The sequence below is a fragment of the Lytechinus variegatus genome, chromosome 3 (genome assembly GCF_018143015.1).
Source record: "Lytechinus variegatus isolate NC3 chromosome 3, Lvar_3.0, whole genome shotgun sequence".
NCBI classification, from domain to species: domain Eukaryota; kingdom Metazoa; phylum Echinodermata; class Echinoidea; order Temnopleuroida; family Toxopneustidae; genus Lytechinus; species Lytechinus variegatus.
The window spans coordinates 54,536,328-54,556,225 of NC_054742.1; the positions used below are offsets into that span (position 1 = coordinate 54,536,328).

Below are 19,898 nucleotides of genomic sequence, written 5' to 3' on the forward strand. Positions count from 1 at the left end.
ATCTACACTTTGCGTACACTTTGCTTTTAGTGACCCCCCCCCCCATTCCATGTGCTCTTTTAAAATTGTTTTTCTTTAAAATGTCGATCCATTAATTTGTATCTGATTTACATCACATTGTATTATGTTTCAATGGAAATTAAAAATAATTATAGTTTTAATAGCCACTATTCAGAACAGCTTTTCATACGCCTGTATTCTGAACTCATCTAAAAGTTGTGATTAACTATGGAAAGTCAACAGTCACACAAATATCTCACGTACAGCAAGTTCAATTTATCAGTTCATGTCACACTCAAATCATTCACAACTGTCAGGAAATAATAAGAAAACTGAAATAATATTCATTATCCCTATATCAAAATACACTCCGCAGCACCCACAAATTTTACTACTTTTAGATTTTCTCCCGCTAAAAGATGTTCTTAATGATTTGTGTTTTCGCATGATGAATGGAAGACTGCCACCGCAGGTACGGACTGGAGCGTTGAAGCGTTATGTTTACTGAATAGCATAAACGCCATTCGCTTAAGGGATTTTAACACACCCCTTCCCAGAAGACAGTTATGGATGTTCATTTCAAAGTGATGACAAATAACTGGATGAAAGTGCTGCCTGTACAAGTCTTTGGGGAAAGTTGGGCGGGATGGTGGGTGGGTCAGAAAAAGTGAGATCTGCATGTTATGGGGACGCACCGGACGTTTTGTGGAGACCGTCTAACTAAAAAGGGTGAAAAAATAAGGTCTATGGTTGTGTCGCCATATTTGGAGGGAAGCCATGGATGATACCAGGCGTACAATAATGGTTACTAGTCATTAGTAGTTTTAGTCAATAATGCTAATAGTCATCTTTGTCAGGTATAATAAAAAACTTCAACAAAACGAATCTTGAGAATCATCATTTTAAACCGTTCCATTTTAATGGTCAAATTCAAATCAGTAATGCAGAGGTTGATCAAGATCAGGCGCGCCGGAACACTTTCAGTTTTGGGGGGGCAAAATCCCGAAGGGGGCACAATATTTTTGACAGCGTGAGATACCGAAGCGATCGAGCGGGAGAGGCTATGGGACCCCCCCCCCCACGGTAAGGATTTTGTGTAAAATGGAGTATAAAAGTTGCGTTTCTAAGTGCATTCAAAAATTAATTTCTTGAGAATTAAACAGTCTTGGAGTTCTTTTTGCTCCTTCTGTTTCCTCCCTTCTGACCCAGCCTGGTGTTTCTTCATGACCAGGGTCGCAGTTCCAGCAAATTGCGAGCCTTATTGCAAACGAAATTGTTTCAAACCAGTGTAATATAGGCCTTTTAAAGACTTTAACATGTTTAAGATGACAAACATGATGACCGTACGCAGCCGGGGGCCGCCGATCGAGAGGGCAAAATTCACCAAAAGTGTGCACGAAATCCTTCAATTTCATTCTAGAAAATGCAAAAGCTCTCCCATCACAAATCCCCTCGCTCTTACGTTTCTTCGAAAATTTAGGTCTTGCAGCCCACCCACTCCCGGGATGTTTTTTTTTATTTTTGCAAACGTCCATGAATAACAAAAGCTGGGATGAACCAGAGAACATAGCTGCCATCTCGATCTGATTAGTAACAAGTAATGGGAAGAAGTTTTGGAATCTAAAATACATAAGTGCTATATATGAGCTGAAATAGTATCAGACAAAACGCCTTCCAATCATGCCAATGAAAAGGAATAGAGGAAATACGGGGCTGTGAAAATATCTTAAGATTTTTTTTATAGTAGAGCACTACTGTAACGCTTATTTTTTTCTTTTATATTCTTTACATTTTTATTCATATCTCGGATAATATCTTCCGGTCAAGAAGACACTTTCACAGATGATTTTATTTTTTTCATGTCTAAACATTATCTCTAAGTTGCTTTCGAGTGGGATTCACCATTTTTACAAATTATAAATTATAATCCTCTACACATGATTATTCTGAGTGTAATTTTCTGATAACATGTCTATATTGAGTTGAAATGACCTTGGTATTTTCTTTAGGGCACTGAATTGTTATTATTGCGTCACCTGTGCCTGGGAGGCGAAAAGTGAACTGAATCACTATGATCCACAGGTCTCTCCTTCCGATATAACTGATGGGGGGGGGGTGCAGGTGGACCTCGACACCGGGGTTTCCCCCTACTCTTATACGAATCGGGTTCTGAACGTGCCAAGGTGGTGACTCTCCTCTACACGGGGCCTCCATTTAACGTCCTATTCGAGGGACGGAGTGTTTTCCATTGTAACATAGCCTGCATCTATGAAACATGGGAGAGACGTTTACACACAACGCACTGACTTCAGTCATCCGCCAAGGGTGGACTCGAACCTACGATCTTTGCTTCGACTTCGACGGGCAGACGCGTTACCGACTGAGCCAACACCGCTCTCTTGTTATCACTGTATTAACTCAATTTATATTTATTTATATTTAGTTGAAAATGAAATAATTGAAACAAGTTTCTCGAGATGTTATGGTTTCTGGGCTTGACAGCTATGACATAGATTCCATATCTTACTCGAGTAAGTAGTGTTCACGCGCGTTAGTTATATCGGGTCCGGTCTGAGCGTTTCTGGGCGACCGCGCGTTTGTTAGACGACACAGCCAGCATCATAGAATTATAAACCTAATCATTGGTGGACCACTATCAGTTTGCCATTCGCTTTTAGTCTGAAATGTATTCATTAAAAGGTTAAACGTTATCACACTGTAATAAGATGGAAAAGGGGCTTATCAAAGCTATGTTTCACAGAGGAACTGTTCGTCAAAAGACGCGAGGCTTACTATGATCATGTATTGCCCCGTCAGGGGCAATTTTTTTTCATTTTTGACAATGGAAATGACAATTTTCAGGCAGAAAAGTGCCTTCATTTACTTTTGTCCTAAAATAATTTATCATTTTTCATCTTTCAGGGGGGCACGTTGGGGGGGCAAAATCTCGTTTTGCCCCCCAAAAATTTTATTTGGGGGGGCAAGTGCCCCCCCTGCCCCCCCGCTTCCGGCGCCCTTGATCAAGATTATAAGTTACCCCCATTATGTTGACTATAACACGAGTCAACTTTGCGTGAATTCATCAAGCCAATTAGGGTGGGTGATTAGGACTGCAGAATCGGTGGGGGATGGCAGACTAAATGTCACAGAGATAGTGCATGGTCCTGATCGAAGGACAATCGATAGGTGAACTTCAGATCGGAGCGCTGGCCCGAGAATGAGCAACCGTCACAGCTCCACGTGAACAGGAGGTCGTGGGTTCGATCCCTGACCGAGTCATACCGAAGACTTTACAAATTGGACGTTCTGCCTTCTTTGTCAGGCGCTCGTATGAGAATGGAAAAGGGTAATAATAACATATTTTGTCATGCAGGGCCCGCTGGAAGAACAGCTTACGGCTGAGAGTGGTTAACCTGGGTAAATATTAAGAGTTATTACTATTTTCATTATTCAATAGTTGATCCATTGGGAAGTTGATGACATGAGATATACCGAACATTACACACTAAGAAATAAAGGTTCAAAATTGAACCCCGAAAGGTTGATGCAAAATCAGCACAATGGGTTCAAAAATTGAACCCCTGATTTGGGGTTCAAAAATTGAGCCCTGCGGTTGGGGTTAATTTTTGCACCCCGCGGGTTCAAAACTGCACCCCTAGAGGTTCAATTTAAAATTGCTGAACCCATAGGGTGCTGATTTTACATCAACCTTTCGGGGTTCAATTTTGAACCTTTATTTCTTAGTGTGTAATAACGAGTCCACTCACAAGTCCCTAATTCTAACCATACAGTGATAATCAAACAAAGGCTGGACGATGATATGACAAGTCTGAAGACTGTAGAAATAATAATGTTCGACCATGGTTATTTCTTAAGGACGAACTGTTCACCATTTTAAACGATTATGCGACTCCTCTGTTTTTCACTCTCTTATAGAAGGAAGGAGTTCATTACACTCCGGAACATGATATGAATCCCCCTATCATTTTCCTAATAAAATATTCCCCGGGAAAGAATACGTTTATATTATGCGGGTACAATCGAAAAATACAGGTGTTAATTCAACACCAGCTCGGTAACTATAGGAATGCGCCAGAGAGGTGTTGAAACAGCACACTTCGGCTTTATGATAACGCCAAATAGGCATTAAAACAATACTAATCAGTGTTTAACCAATATCAGTTTGATTCTTAATTGGTGTTGTTTCAACACTTCCTTGTCGTTTTCCGATATACCAGGCTGGTGTTAAACCAACACCGATATTTTCACAGTGAAAGACTAGTTGAATTGATGATCGTGGTAAAAGTAATCTGGACGCACTTCACTCATTAACCATGTTAACCGTCTTATAAATAACCCTGTTACGATAGTCCAGATTGGATTGCTCTATGAATGATACTACTGCTACTAATTTTTCTTTTGTATATAGCGTTTCGATATATCGCAATGACGTCTCAAATCGCTTTACATACCCCGGTCATCGGGTCCTGGGGGCCGTTTCATAAAGCTGTTGGTAAGTTAAGAGCGACTTTAAGAACGACTGGTGATCCTTTATTGTGGTAACGGCATATTCATTAGCGATGGTAACGCGCGTAAGAAAGGATCACCAGTCGTTCTTAAAGTCGCTCTTAACTTACGAACAGCTTTATGAAACACCCGTACCAGGCTTGCCTGCATACAAGGTATGCACATTCTCCACTCCCTGGGAAGCCTTCAAACAAGAGTTTCCAAACTAAATTTCTAGATATAGTACATAGGTTTCTGCATCCTACCGGTTACACATTTAAAACAGGGGCGGAGAGTTTCCAAGTGGAGTGTTGACGCATTAAAGACGCTAGGCCGTGGGGGAATTCGAACACACAACCCTCTGCTAACTAGACGAGAGCCAGAAACGCTTCGCAACAAAGAAAAGTCAGATAAATGATGATTCTTTAAAATCAAAATTGTTTTATTGACCCTGTTGACTCGAGCGTCTGTTATACTGCTGCACATATTGATAATTCCTGGTAATGACGTATAGGTAGATCATGTTGAAGATGATGACACCGGCCAGGAGCAAAAAGTAATATTCCAGATGACCTTTGTTGATATCGTTAGGAATCCATTCATCCCCTGCGTAGAAAAAATGAAGAAGTTTGTTTTAAAAAAGAACACACGGAGTATTCATATTTTTAATGATTGTTTATCTTTATTTCTGCGTTTAAATAATACAATGCATGATTTAATATGAAATATACACAAATAATCCAAAATATATAGTATAGGGCCGTGTTTAAAATAGAAAAAAGGCGTGAAGTATGAACTTCCCGTTAAGAATTGTGCAATAATTACTGTAGTTACGATTAAAATTGATGGCGCCCTTTAAAATAAGTCAAAGAAAGTTTTGCACCCGGAAAGATTCGACAAACATTTTTATTGGAATAGTTTGTAATGTTTAATGAAATGTGCGAGAAGCCTTTGATTAATCCCAAATTTATTATGGTAGCATTGAGATGAATATCTAATGTCGGTAGTAGCAGCGGATCCGGAATTTCATTAAAAAAAACAACAACCTTGGGTCCATGCAGGTAGGTCCGTACCCCCCATGCCCCCCTCAAAAACAGTAGTATACTTTGCAGACAGATGTTTACCTGCTGAAGCTGCGTTGACAATGATAACGAGTAAAGATCCTACATAGCTGCCGATACCATTGTAAAAGAGGTATATTCCCGTGATGAATGCTTGCAGAGATTTTGGAGACTGGGAAAAGGCAAATTCTAGACCTGAAAATGACAAGGAATGAAGAGAAAATTTACAAACGTTAAAGCTCCACCAATGTGACGTGAGAATGGAAGAACCCAAACAGCAATGCAAACTTTCACAATTTTCTCTTAAAAGTTGAAAAGACATGCACAAATTTTTATCAACATTGCTTCATGCTTGGCCGTACAATGGATTATTTCCTAAAGAATGTTAATTTCTATTACAAATCGTTGATGCTGGTATGTAGTCCTACACAGGGGAAAGCTTACCCCCCCCCACAGCAATAAAATTTCATAAACAGTGAAATAAGAACTCTTGTCATCATTCCAAGCAGCCGCCAAGCAGACACCGCTGACACGGCCATGAGAAGTGGGGGTGCAGCGGGGGGGGGGGGGGGTATTGAAGTCAAGCACCCTTCTAGAAATTAGGTTGGTACGTTATAATGTAAAGATATATATATGACCCTTATTTCGGGGCCGAAACCGTGCACCTTTATTTCATTTCTACCAAATTCAACGTCATTTGGGGTGAACAACCCTCCCCCTCTTATTTTAATTTTGCTTGTCATTAAGAAACCAGCACCCCCTCTTCAAAAATCGTTCCCAGCCCTTACAAACATCAGATTAACCCTTTCAGCGACTCTTTTAACGAATTATCATCTTTTGAATTCGATTACCTGTGATGAGAACGAAGACGTCCGCGATACCGATGAATATGTATTCAGGGATTTGAGCGAGGATAGACAGAGATGAAGCGTGAAAAATGACTCCCGATATTTCCTGGTCAAAACCGCCTCCATTCCTGAGTTTGTATTTACGAATGACCTCCACCAGGGCTGCATAGAGGACGGATAAAAGCCCAGACACCAGACCGAATGCTACGATATAGGAAGAAAGATGCAAGAAACATCAAACAAACTTGTGAAACTCTGCGTTAAGCTTAGAAAGTCTATTAATCTAAAAATTATTCACTTTCGTAGTTTGGATAACTTGTCACGTACAGATATAACTAAAATTTTTATATTTTTTCTTGTTGGTAAGTCTATAGAATAATTTTCCTAGCATGGAATATTATCAGGGTATGGTAAACGTGTAAAGTTTTCCAATGAGCGATCACTAATTCAAGGACCGAGGAACGAATTGGAAAGGGGGTTGACTGAACATGCATAAGATCACAATTTATATTGTTCATTTTTACGTGAATGGTATAAAATAGGTTTCTTAATCATTAAAACTTTGAAAAAGTTCACCATAAACATTAGAAGTGTACAATTTTAATCCGGTTTCCCATAGAGTTAACACCATGGTCTAAGGCTTCAGAAACAGACGGGCCTCTTGATTTATTTTGCCATACCTATTCGTTTGACCAGTGTGACTCTTACACCTCGAGATTCGAGGAAAGGGTAGACGAAGCGGTCGACAATCGGCACGGTGATGATGACGAAGAGAGGTACAAAGAGGGCCAGGAAGGCAACTGGTATACCATCTAGGTCCATCCGTTCTCCCTGAAGCAGATAGGTAGAAGAGTACTGCGGTGCGATAGGAGGTAAAAAGCGCGGGAAATATTACGATTCCTCACTCTAACAAGCTTGAGTACAATTTTGCCAAGTATTGGCTAATATTGATTCTTGAAGTTGTACATTTTTTAATTTGTATTTCGACTCATGTTTTCTGAACTAGTGCCAAATGATCTATAAAAATACATAAATTTTTATTATTAAAATGTTTAGTGGGCTGTATGTCGACTCATTATGCCTGATAGGTTATTCTAATCGCAATATTTGAAATTTTATTGAATAGTATCGTTTTACCGAATTAATAAGCCTGCGTTTTCTGTGCGTTTTTTTTTATTCCATATAAAACATTTGAATTCATACGACTGAACAGAGTTTGGGAAAACACAACGTAAGGTAAAGAAGGTGGTTACATATTAAGATTTAAAAAAAAAATCTGCGCATATTTTTAGGATTGAGCATGCATGTGCAGATGGATATTTATTCAAATCTTCCATCCTCTGACGTATGTCGTATTCTCGAAAGCTTCGTGATGTATATTTCAAAACAGATAAAACTTACATAATATCTAAAAATAACAATTAATGGTAGAAATTCCAATACTTCTCTTTATAGACCCATGGTTAAAATGCATTATTTCTATCTTTTTATCTTTCTTCGTGTTTTCTGTTTTAAAAAGTACAGCGTTGCACCCAAATCAAGCCAAATTGGCTTCCATTGCACATGTTGCAAGGTAGCCCCGTGGAATATTATAAACATGATATATGAATAATACAACAAAACAACGATGAATAATAGATATAGATAGTGATCTACATAGAAGATATCAAACATGATACTGTAACTATGACTATAGCAATGAAAATTATTCACCTGGAATCGAATAGTATTATAGAGAATGGCAACTGATAAAACAAGAAGGGTATTGAGCAGCCATTTTAATTCTTCCACAGATTCTGTTGAATAAGGCCCGCCATTTTCAATCTTAAGATCTTCCAGAAATCCATGTTGAATCATTTCGATTCTATCAATATCGTTACCAGACGATCTCGACAACGATCCCCCGGTAGTATCGATTCGACGAAGCTGGGTTTGATTTTCATTCACCACGGTTAAGAGTGGAGTGGTCTCGGTGACAGGTTGGCCACTGCAACAACATGCTGAGGAACATAAGCAACTACAACATATTGTAGAGCATTTGCCGTGTCTCTCTGAATACATTGATGTTGCACTCTTTAGCATTCGGACGACTTGGAGCAATGCCTGGTGCCCTAAAAATATCGAAAATTAGTGAAAGAGAGAGAGGGGGAGGGGTAGAATAATAACCAAGAAAAACAATAATAAAACAAGAACACGAAAAGATATGGAGGGGAGAAGAAGAAGGAGGTGGAGGGAGAAGAAGAGAAAAGAAGAAGGAGAAGAAGAAAAAGAAGAAGTGCGAACAAAATAGTGTTCAGAAAATACAGAAATAATTTCTGTTATAACCTTTGTATTACCATCGCTTTCACTCATAAATATTAAAAATGGACATTGTTAGATATATGCAAATGTTTATCATTATATTATTCATATCATTATGTTCACGAGTATACTGCCATTTACCTTGTGTCATCATTATTATAACCATTGACTTAGAGTCCTGCTGACATGTTAGACACCATGCAGCGAACTCATTCAAGGACAAACTGAATACGTTTATATAAGTTTTTGACAAACATGTTTTATTATTCTTTGTTCAAGTTCGAACCTGTAATGTATTGTTCTTCTACGTTCTATCTCTGATTTCGTCTGAAGTGTTTTGAACATCTAGATAGAAAATTTACTTTCTAAATATCATGTTATTGTTTTATCATTATTATTATTCTCAATATGTAATTAATAAATAATTATTATCATCATCATTATCATTATTATCAATATCATCATCATCATCATCATGAACACCATGTTCGCTAGTACTGCCACAATAAATTTTAGAGGCTTTTCATGATCATGACCATCGATTTAGAATTGCGTTGATAATTATGTCAGGGGGTCAGGCTTACCTTTCGGTTGTCTCATTTTGTACATATCTCGACCCGTAGCGAAGACCAAGATGCCGACGACGTTGAAACAGAGAACAACGATGAAACCCAAGAAAAAAGAGACCTCTTCCTCGACGTATGAAAGCACTGAGTAGGTGAAGAGTGGAGCGATCTCGGAAATGAAATACACCCTACACTCGACATGAGAGCAAAATGTTTAAGAACAAATTACCTTGAGAATTAAAACATCTGATTAAATTTCAAATTCAAATTATTTCTACCAGAGAAGTTATTTAAAACAAAATAATAATATATACTGCAAAATTACATTCAATATAGTATACATGGGGGAAAATAATATTTTTCATGATAGAAATGTATGAGTATCCGTGAAAATGTTATTACGGATCTACTCAAAAGAAATGACAGAATATTTCTTTTTGAAAATTGAAACATAATGTTTAAAATGTAAAAACTGAGCAATTTCATGATGTGATGAATCACATTCACTTATTAAAATACATTATGAAAGGACATAAACGGGAAATCGGGTTTGTGACGATCGTGTGCATTCGCGGAGCGGCGATGGAGCGAGTGTGGCCGCACCATTTCGAGAAAACCAGGGAGGCTATTCTAGCAATGGTGGGTTGAGGGAGAAGATTTAAATTAAAAAACGCACCCTTTTGGGACAACCGGATATTTTTTTTCACGAGACGCTGTGTTTGGAAGTTTTCTTAAACAGTTTCTATGAAAATTATTCAAAAAAGATTATTAAAAAAACAATATGATATTAAGGAGAAAAAAGACAGCCTGCAGTTTTTGTTCATTTTTAATAAAATTGAATAATCAATGAAGCTCATGATTCTAGAACCCTCCCATCAACAATTTCACAAAGCCATATAATAATCAAATTAAGAGAAGTAATGTGTATTTTTTTTATTCAGAATGAATTTGCATTTGCATAGAAGTACTATGATCAGGGAAGTGTTATTGGTATGATGAAGCAAAATGAAGTTAAACTATTTTCAACATTAGATAGAAATTTAAAAAGGGAGTACGCCGAACACGACGTTTATTATATTACCATTTCAAAACATTAGTTTATAACTCCGTATTCATTGATTTTTGAGAAAATTTGAATATGTAAGGTCAAGCAAATTTCGCACCATCTTTAAATAGTAAATAAATGTAACACTTCAATGTTTTATACGAAAACTTATCGTACAACCATCCGATCCCTTCACGAATGAGAACCAAACTTTGCATAATTATTACAAGCTATATGCTTTTTCATAGGTTCCTCATATTTCACGTCATTCTAAAACGGTGAATGTAATTATTGTCATTATGTTCTTATTTGCTCAAGATGTATGTTTTTGTGGATGGTGAAACAATGACTTAAATAAAATAAAATCAATTATGCAATTTTTATTTGGAGGAATTTGGAGAAATAGAATGAAAATAATCGACAAGTTAACATAAACATATAGGCCTAATGTTAATAAAATGACCAGGGGCGGATCCAAGATTTTCCCAGGGGCACATTTTGACAAATTTGACAAGCCCCCCCCCAAAAAAAAAAATCCTCACTTGTGTATGACCGACGTATTCCCATTAATTATATTTGCTGTGACTCTCAAAGGGGGACACACTTGTGTATGAAGGACATACATATTTTCATCAGAAATATTGGCTATGACTTTTTCAAGGGGGAGGGGGGCTACAGATAGGATCTCCCCCCTGGATATGCCACTGAATATGAAAATACCCACCAATGGTAAGTGACCTGTATCGCTCTATTTCCATATTCTTCCACTTGTACACAGGCGAAGGGTCCACAGCATGCCTTGATGGGGGCGGTTCCAATATTCACAATGGTCAGAGTTATGAGGAAGTATACCCTCTTGCTCCCCAGGTCGAACCCATAAGCTGCACCATAAACCAAGGGCCACTTGTACGCTATCAGAGGCAGCATAGTAGTACCTGTACAACAGTATTGTAGATGATAATTCATAGCAAAACAAATCTGTGTAGATGGTCGTAGGCCTCTATAGATTATAGGACACCAGTCATTTCACCTCCGGTATTACATGGGTATTATTCATAACAGCACATTTTGGATGTTTCTTTTACACCCTGGTGTCACTGTTTATTCTCTGGTTTGTAATATTAACCCGTCATTGTGTGGTCCTCGAGGAACATCAACTGGTGTATGTGGTGTCAGTTTTAAACACCTCAAGTTTTCACAGTGTCACGTGTTTGATAAAAACGACATAGGACGGATTGATAGAAAGACTTATGGAAATCTCACTCAAATGATATACAATCACACAAGTGTAAAATGAGACTGAAAAGGGGTTAAAAGATACAAAACAAATGATGTGAGTACGAAGCGCGACCTGAATTATTTTTTTTCTTAACATTCGGACCTGAAAACAGGACATTCTCCTTGCTTTCATTAGTTAACCTGTCAATTCGTCTCCATCCCTTGTTTCAATAAGTCTGTTGGCAAACAACACTCTCATAACAAAAAGGCAGTCAAACTGACTAGTTAATCTGGCCAGCTGGGAGCAACCGTTCTTCTGGTCATGTCTATTTTCTAGTCATATTTTACTAGAACAGAGTTATTTCTGATTAGAATATACGTCAGAGATGTGACTAGACAAATCAGTTGCACCCAGCTGACTATTGATTTAGTTCATTTGACTGAGTTAAAGGGAGCATATTATGAAATGTCGCCCCGAACCCTCAAAAGACGGGGGACGTGCCCCCTTCGATTAAGACCCATGGTAATTGGTCATAATCATTATGATAACCATTTGCAGATCTGTGTACTCACCTATAAAGCAGATGAGTGAGCCCAGGTAGATAGCGTTATAGTTTCCAAGCCAAAAATCGGAGAGCCATCCTCCGAAAATGGTAAAGACGTAATTCGTCCCGGTGAAAACAAGACTATAGACCGCAGCGTCGGCGCTCGAGTAACCCAGATCGTTCGTGCAAAATAGAACCAGATTTGTCACGATGCCATAGTAAATGATTTTCTCGGTGAAATACACGAAAGAAATGCACAAGACCAATATGATTTCCTTATACCATGGTCACATTTGTTCTACGGCGGCCGTACGGCGAGTCGAAAACAGCCGTTTTATCAATCATTTTGATTCAAACCACCTATATGTAGTTGGACAAAAAATGTTGAAACGGCTGTTTTCGACTCGCCGTACGGCCGCCGTAGAACAAATGTGACCATGGCATTAGAGGAGGGTTTCCCAACGGGCGCTTCTTGCTCTGGCATGCTGTTTGGTCTTGGAGAGGCCTCAAGACTGGATAAATTTCAATTTTTCGACATGTTACTGCACCGTATATACAGCAAAAGTAAGTGATCCTACTATGATGACATTCCGACACTACCATCATTTAATGGCATGCCAGGGTCACTTTACCCATCCTACTACTTTATAAAATGTAGTGATAAAACTTTGTAAAATATCCCGGTAGTTCGTTTAATAGAATGGTAGACAATGTATACTGGATAGATCTCTCCGGTTATTCGAAACTTGGAGGCTGAAAAATGATGCAGCAAAATTTATCAAACCAAATGGCAACGCTGAAATTACATTGAAGTCTGATATCAAAAAACAAAGTTATTGACTGTTAAGTTTAGGAACATTTTGTAAAATGTTCCTAAATACTGCAGCTAGATTGGTAACCCTCACAAAGAAATTTGAATCACCCCTATTCTCTACTTCCTCCATTGGCTTCAGGTTCATAACAGAATTATTTTCAAGCTCCTTCTCCTTGTCTATAAAATCATCCATGGTCTCGCCCCATCCTACCTTCAAAATCTTATCTCTTTCTGTCCCTCATCCTCTGCAACTCAACGTCTCCGATCTTCTTCTACTGCTCACCTTCGACTATCTCTAGGACCCCGCACTTTTACCCGTTATGGCGATCGTGCCTTTTCTGCTCTTGCCCCTAAACTTTGGAACAATCTCCCCATCTCCATCCGTAATGCATCCATTGTCGAATGTTTCAAAACACTCCTCAAATTATTACCTCATTAAGCAGTCCTCTTAATTCCATATCCTGTTCTCTCTCACTGTATTTTGCTACTTCTTTTTTCTCTTTCCAATGCGCTTAGAAACTGTTGTATTAAGCGCTATATAAATGTTAATTATTATTATTATAAAAACAATTATGTGATATTCACGGCGTCATTTATATTCAATAGTTGTACTGTTGATACCATGTCATATCCCTACTTTAATTTTTCTGGTTTTATTACATGAAATCGAAACTATTTAATGTCTTCATACATGCATTGCATGGTGTCTTCCTTAAATTTGCAGCAATTTTTTCTTTATCTTAAAAATCTTAAAATAAGTTTTTGTCTCGCCTACATAGCAGAGCGAGACTATAGGCCAGGGTGTGAGAGTTCAGATATTTTTGTTTTGATTTTCAGCTGAATTTCAGCTTATAATTGGCTCTCCTCTAAGTATGGGAGCTCTTTCTATTTCAGACTTTTTCAATACTCTTCAGCCCTTTTTCAGATCTTTTCATTTGTGACCACTCACACCCCTGCTATAGGCGCCACTTTTCCGGCGGCGATGGCGGCAGCGTCGTTAACATTGAAATCTTAACCAAAGATAACTTTATGATATGTCGTCATAACTTAAAAAGTAAAAAAAAAAATCAGCACTCGTAGTGCTGTCACTATACAAGCACTGTAAGTGCTAAATTAGCACTTCATTTTTTTTACAGTGTCACTTTAAAATTTTATGGATCTAGTTCATGAAACATCTTGTGTGCGTTTCTGGTCACATGACCAATTAAGGTCAAAGGTCATTTAAAAGTTCAATGAACTTTGGCTGTATTGGTGGTATTTGCTGACTTGGCATCATAACTTTGAAAGTTTATGGATCTACACATGCAGTTCATGAAACATAGACATAAGGGTTATCAAGTATGTTTTGCACACGTCTTATGGGGTGTTGCAAGAAATTTGCGATCAATTGCAAGTCTATTTTTTGTCCCTAAATCAATCAATGATTATCTGCATGACATATGACATATGTCATGCAGATGATTGCAAATTAGTGATTGATTGCTAATCAGCTCCTTGAAACAAGAAGTTTAATCTGATTTGCTATAGCTAAGGTTGATCTGTCAGTTGTAAAATTGCGACAGAATATTTGCAATTGATCGCAAATATTTTCTTGCAACACCCCCTTAGAATACACACAGAAAAACTTTGGTATTAATCGGTGTACATATAGAGGACCACACCAATATTTTACAACGGTGTTACTTCCAAAAGTAAAGTAGAACTGATTGAATTGTTCAAATATGCTACCAAGCAGACCCATTTCCTATTCAATGGTGAAATGTATGACCAGGTTGATGGAGTTGCTATGGGCTCTCCTCTTGCCCCTACACTGGCAAACCTATTTATGGGTCATCATGAAAAGAAATGGTTGGAAGAGTTTGAAGGACCCAATGTTCCATTCTATCGTAGATATGTAGACGATGTGTTTTGTATTTTTAACAATGAAGATGAGGTTCAAACCTTTCATGACTATTTGAACTCCAGGCATCCCAATATAAATTTCACTGTTGAAAAGGAAGAACGTGGACAGTTGCCCTTTTTAGATATTTTAATCAACAATAGCACAGATGTTTATACTACTTCAGTCTTTCATAAGAAGAATTACACTGGGTTGTATACAAATTTTCTTAGCTTCACTTGTTACAAATACAAAACTGGATTGATTAGAACATTGATAGATAGGGCTTACAAAATTTGCAGTCACTCTCATCTCTTTGATACTTGTATCGAGAATTTGAAAGAAGTGTTGAGCAGAAACATGTACCCAGGTTGGTTAATCGAAAGGTCATTGAACCAATACATTCAAAACATCCAAAACCCAAACAATGGTCAGGAGAAAAAGACTACAAGATTTTTTAAGTTACCATACATTGGTAAAGCATCAAAGGAACTTGAAAAGAGAATCAACATTATGGTTAAACAATATTGCCAAGATCTTCATATTACTCTTTCTTTCTCATCTTTCAAGCTCAGTTCTTTACTTTCTGTGAAAGACTCCATTCCCCAGGAGCTCCGTGCTCGTGTCATATATCAATTTACATGTGCGAGATGTAAAGCTCGCTATATTGGTCAAACCCAAGCGTCATTATAAGACACGAGTACAGGAGCATCTGGGGAAGGACAAAAACTCCCATGTCTGGAGACACTTGCAATCGTCACCCCAGTGCTTGTTAGAATGCAATACCCACTGTTTCAAGATTCTCGATACTGCTCAAACAGATTTTCAACTAAAAATAAAAGAAGGGCTTTTCATCAAATGGAAACAACCTCAACTAAACCAACAGGTGTACAATTACCAAATAATGTTATCCATTTAATTTAAACCCACCCCTATCTGATAAATCCATAGACTTTGTAACTTTTTAACTTTTTACTTCATTCCATTCAACAATTGCATTCCTTGTAATCCTGTGTAACTACATTCTTGAAATTTTTACTTGACATCTCAACTGTATAAATACCAATGACTCTGTTAATAATTTTCAGGCTGAGGATGAGGTGCGACACCTCGAAACATGTTCCGTTTATTAAAATGTTATGTTCTATTCTTTATTTTTGTCTACAACGGTGTTAAATTGACAGTGTTAGTTTAACACCTACACTCTTAAAACAAATCAGTCAAATTGACTAGACCAGTAGTCAGCTGGGTGCAACTGATATGACAATCACTGATAATCACATTTCTGACGTATGTTCTAGTCAGAAATAACTATGTTCTAGTAAAATACGACTAGAAAATAGTCAAATATGACTAGAATAACAGTTGCACCCAGCTGACCCTATTAACGAGTCATTTTGACTGATTTGTTTTTAGAGTGTAAAGGTGTTATTACACCCCATTTGGTTTTTACATTTACACTCTTTGGTGTTGTGTTAAATCTCTAGGGTGTAATTTTAACACCTCAAGGTGTGGTCCTCTGTTAACACCAACTGGTGTCAGTTTTAACACCACAGTTTTTACAGTGCACGATATGGTCAAAGGTCATGTTGTGTCAATGGAGTCTTATGGACATAGTATTTTGTTTTCATACGAGTGTTTTCTTTTGTGAATAATTATTCAATAGCCGTTTTCAAAGTCAGCACTATTGCTGCAGGCGAGGCGAGACAGCCAGAGGCGTTCCATATTCTATTCTTGGTGGCCAAAGTTTCGACAGGTATAATTTTATGTAAGCTTCAGAAGTACAGGTGAGGATATGACGTTATTAGGTTGCTCATTATTGAATATTCATTAAGTCATACATTTATCAGTTTCACTGAAATAATGCAAAAATTTAAAATGTCATATAACTTTTTTTTGTCCCTTGTAAGATTTAAATGAGTATTCCCTATTTCGTTTGTCTGATTTTTCCTTATCTGTTCAAATCATACTATTTTTAGCTTTGAGTTTTATTGAAATGAGAGTAAACCAAACCTTGAACCACAAGTTCTAGAGTTCAATTCTCACAGAAATACTTTTGTCCTTTGACAAGACGTTTATCTATATTTGCCACTCTCCATCTAGGTTTCTTAAATGGGTACCGACGGGCGGTACAGGAAAGATTTCTTTGAATGCGCCCGGTTAGGGTATACCTAAAGCTGGGGGTAAAAGTATGCTGCGCTGTTAGCGCTATTCATGTATAAACGTTCCATTTTATCGTCGTTATCAATCAATATCATTAGTTAATAAAAAATGATAGCTGATATCGATCGTCGAAAGCAGAATCAATGGTCGATATTTTTTTGTAATATATCTAACACCCCACATATCTCAAGATATCTCGGATATTGCGCCAGCCGACATTCAAAGTCAAGAATGGATGTGTCATGTGTACATGTCAGATACATGTACATAGATTAAGAAAACTGGCAATGAATTAAGGCAAGTTTAGGCCGATATTTTGCCGGTAATATGTCTAGTATTGTATGAATGTTCTTGTTTGTATGTTTGTATCCCATTGTGTCTTGTATCTGATTTGGGTCGCGACACTCTTGCAGTCGACTGCAGTGCGGTTTCAGCAATTTCATAGGAGCAGTCCAATCCACAAAATTAAAACGGAAATGAAAAATGGAAACAAAGCAATCATGGATGAGGTCACACAGTCATATATTCATTAATAATCGTATGCATAAACTACCAGACAGAAGTGTCGGATATTTATTCAAAAGGCATACAAAATAAAAGGAGCAGCGCCACTACAGAGATATACCATCTAGCACAGAAAAAGGTGAAGTAACCGGCATATGTGACGTATCTCTTCCCCTTCCTTCCTTGATCAATCTGTTTTGGGTGTCTTTTTATCTCTCTATCTTTATAAGTCTATATGTTTTTTTTTTATTATTTAAATAATTTAAAAAAATCATAGGAAAATGTCGCCATCCTGTGTCACTGTCATGCATGTAGCACTGCCCATACTCCTTGAAAAAAAAGGTCGATATACGCATCTTTTTTGAAACTCCAAAATGCTATTCTAGGTAAGAAAGTCAACATTCATTTAGCACATTATGATTTATTCAGAATTATCACGCTCATTTTTTAAGATTGAATTACTTGAAGCTAATTTATATCAACTTGTAGTGCACATGTCTGTAGCTATAAGCAGGCCTACTATAAGCCGTTATGCTCTAAATGTAGCAAAATATCCTATACGTTGCCGTGTTCAACAGAAAGAGCGTTATTTTGTATTGCAGATGATACATGTCTAATCTTGATCATGTTCATCAAGTTATAGTTTCATCAGATGTGAAAATCATGCATTAGAACTTATTTTTTTTAAAGACGGACGCAAACTGATATAAGGATAGCCCATATAGTCCACTAGTAAAGAGATCAGATTTTCCCATGTGAATGTATCTGCTAGCCGCAACAGGTCCATTCCAAAAGATCTCCATTTGTATAATCTGAAATCGGGAGAGTAATAGAGAAAGAAAAAAAGAAAGAAAACAGGGAAGAAAGAAGACAGAGAGGGAGAGAGAGATTTAGAACGTAAGATAAATAGAGAGTAAAAATAAAGATTCAGTTTATCAATTATAGTTACCAACGTGGAGATCATCATAATTTTCATCATTAGAAATCTGCTATTATAATACTATTGATATTTATTAGTCTTAAATTCTGTATCTTATATAACCCTGAATCCAGCGTTGATACCAAAGGTCATTACTTAGAAAATTTGGAAAAAGCGGTGTTAAATCTTTTCTACTAATCATGTTTATTAACAGTGGCGTAACTACGGGGGGGCATTGGGGGCACGTGCCCCCCAATCGGCTGGCCAAAAAAAGGGGGGAAAGGAGAAAAAGAGGGAGAAAGGAAGAGAAAGGTAGTGGGGAAAGCAGAAATGATTGTTCATTATAATGTTGTATTATATTATTTTATATTACATAAGAAGCATTTTTTTTCATAACTTTATGAAACATAATTTGCTCAGGGCCTATGTCTTTATTGTCCCTGGTGCTCGCATAGACTGTTTAACGAGATATCCTGTTAATCCTGTTGTACTAAAACCTCCCGTTTTCACATATACACCAAATACATTTCCTAGCAATTCGAGTTATTATTGTTTGTGTAGTGACATTTGCTTCTTTTTTATGACTTCTTAAAGTGATTGCCCTATTTTAAGGTCTTAATATAAATCATTTCCTGTCCGTGCTAACGTTCGCATTACTTTATTAGTGAGATGTCTGCTCTTCATGAATTCCTAAATTCAGTCCTTAAAATGTCAATTTTTCTGATCTCAATATCAACAATTTTCAACTCGCGCATCGCGCTCGCATCATTTGGTTAGTGAATACGTACGGTCTTAGTGAATTCCTGCAAACAAGCCTTAGAATGCCCCTCTTTAGGTCTGAATTTCCTAAATTTGCAGCTCGCACTTCGCGCTCGCAGTATGATTTGAATAATGAGATGCGTATGACTATGACAACAAAAAAGTGCTTCATGTGTTTAGATGTAATTCTAAAAAAATCAGAAAGCGCTTGGCACTCGCACTAGATGACTATTGTGAGATACTCTTAATGGATTCCTTAAAAGTCGTCCATAAAATATCCATGTTTGGGGTCAATATATACAAAAAATTCAGCTGTCGCTTCGCGCTTGCATCATTTGGTTAGTGAAATACGTACGGTCTTAGTGAATTCCTACAAACAAGCCTTTGAATGCCCCTCATCAGGTCTAAATTTCCTCAATTTTCAGCTCGAGCTTCGCGCTCGCAGTATTTGATCAGTGAGATGCGTATGATAACCATGATTACAATTATGACTACAAAAAGTGCTAAATGTGTTTAGATGTAATTCTAACAAAATCAGAAAAGGATGGCACTAGCATTAGATGAATATGCTGAGATGTGTATACTCTTAATGGATGCCTAAAATATAGTCTTAAAAATGTCCCTGTTTGGGGTCAATATATATTAAAAAAAAATCTGCTCGCGCTCGCATTGTTTGATTAGCGAGACAGGTATGTATCATGATTACAATAAATGTACTTATATTGTCCCTTTTTAGGTCTGAATACAAATTTCAGCTCGCGCTTCGCGCT

General features: G+C 37.5%; 1 protein-coding gene across 1 annotated transcript; it reads right to left on the reverse strand.

Moving 5' to 3' along the window:
• Positions 1-3,715: 3,715 nt before the first annotated feature.
• LOC121412069 (solute carrier family 15 member 4-like) lies at positions 3,716-13,097 on the reverse strand. Its single transcript, XM_041604981.1, has 9 exons — positions 12,972-13,097; positions 12,119-12,365; positions 11,052-11,262; positions 9,301-9,470; positions 8,129-8,526; positions 7,096-7,270; positions 6,419-6,619; positions 5,631-5,762; positions 3,716-5,112 (listed from the first exon to the last, which is right to left on the reverse strand). The coding sequence occupies exons 1-9, from the start codon at positions 13,095-13,097 to the stop codon at positions 4,949-4,951; spliced, it is 1,824 nt and encodes a 607-aa protein (XP_041460915.1). The 3' UTR covers positions 3,716-4,948.
• Between the last annotated feature and the right edge of the window lie 6,801 nt (positions 13,098-19,898).

What these genes read in the sequence shown, in the direction of transcription:
- LOC121412069 (XM_041604981.1), bottom strand. Translation starts at nt 13,097, where the DNA reads ATGGATGATTTTATAGACAAGGAGAAGGAGCTTGAAAATAATTCTGTT. An exon ending in ATACAGGTCACTTACCATTG is followed by an intron (nt 9,471 to 11,051) that starts GTGGGTATTTTC and finishes TGTCGAGTGTAG; the next exon opens with GGTGTATTTCATTTCCGAGA. An exon ending in TGTCAACGCAGCTTCAGCAG is followed by an intron (nt 5,113 to 5,630) that starts GTAAACATCTGT and finishes TTTTCTACGCAG; the next exon opens with GGGATGAATGGATTCCTAAC.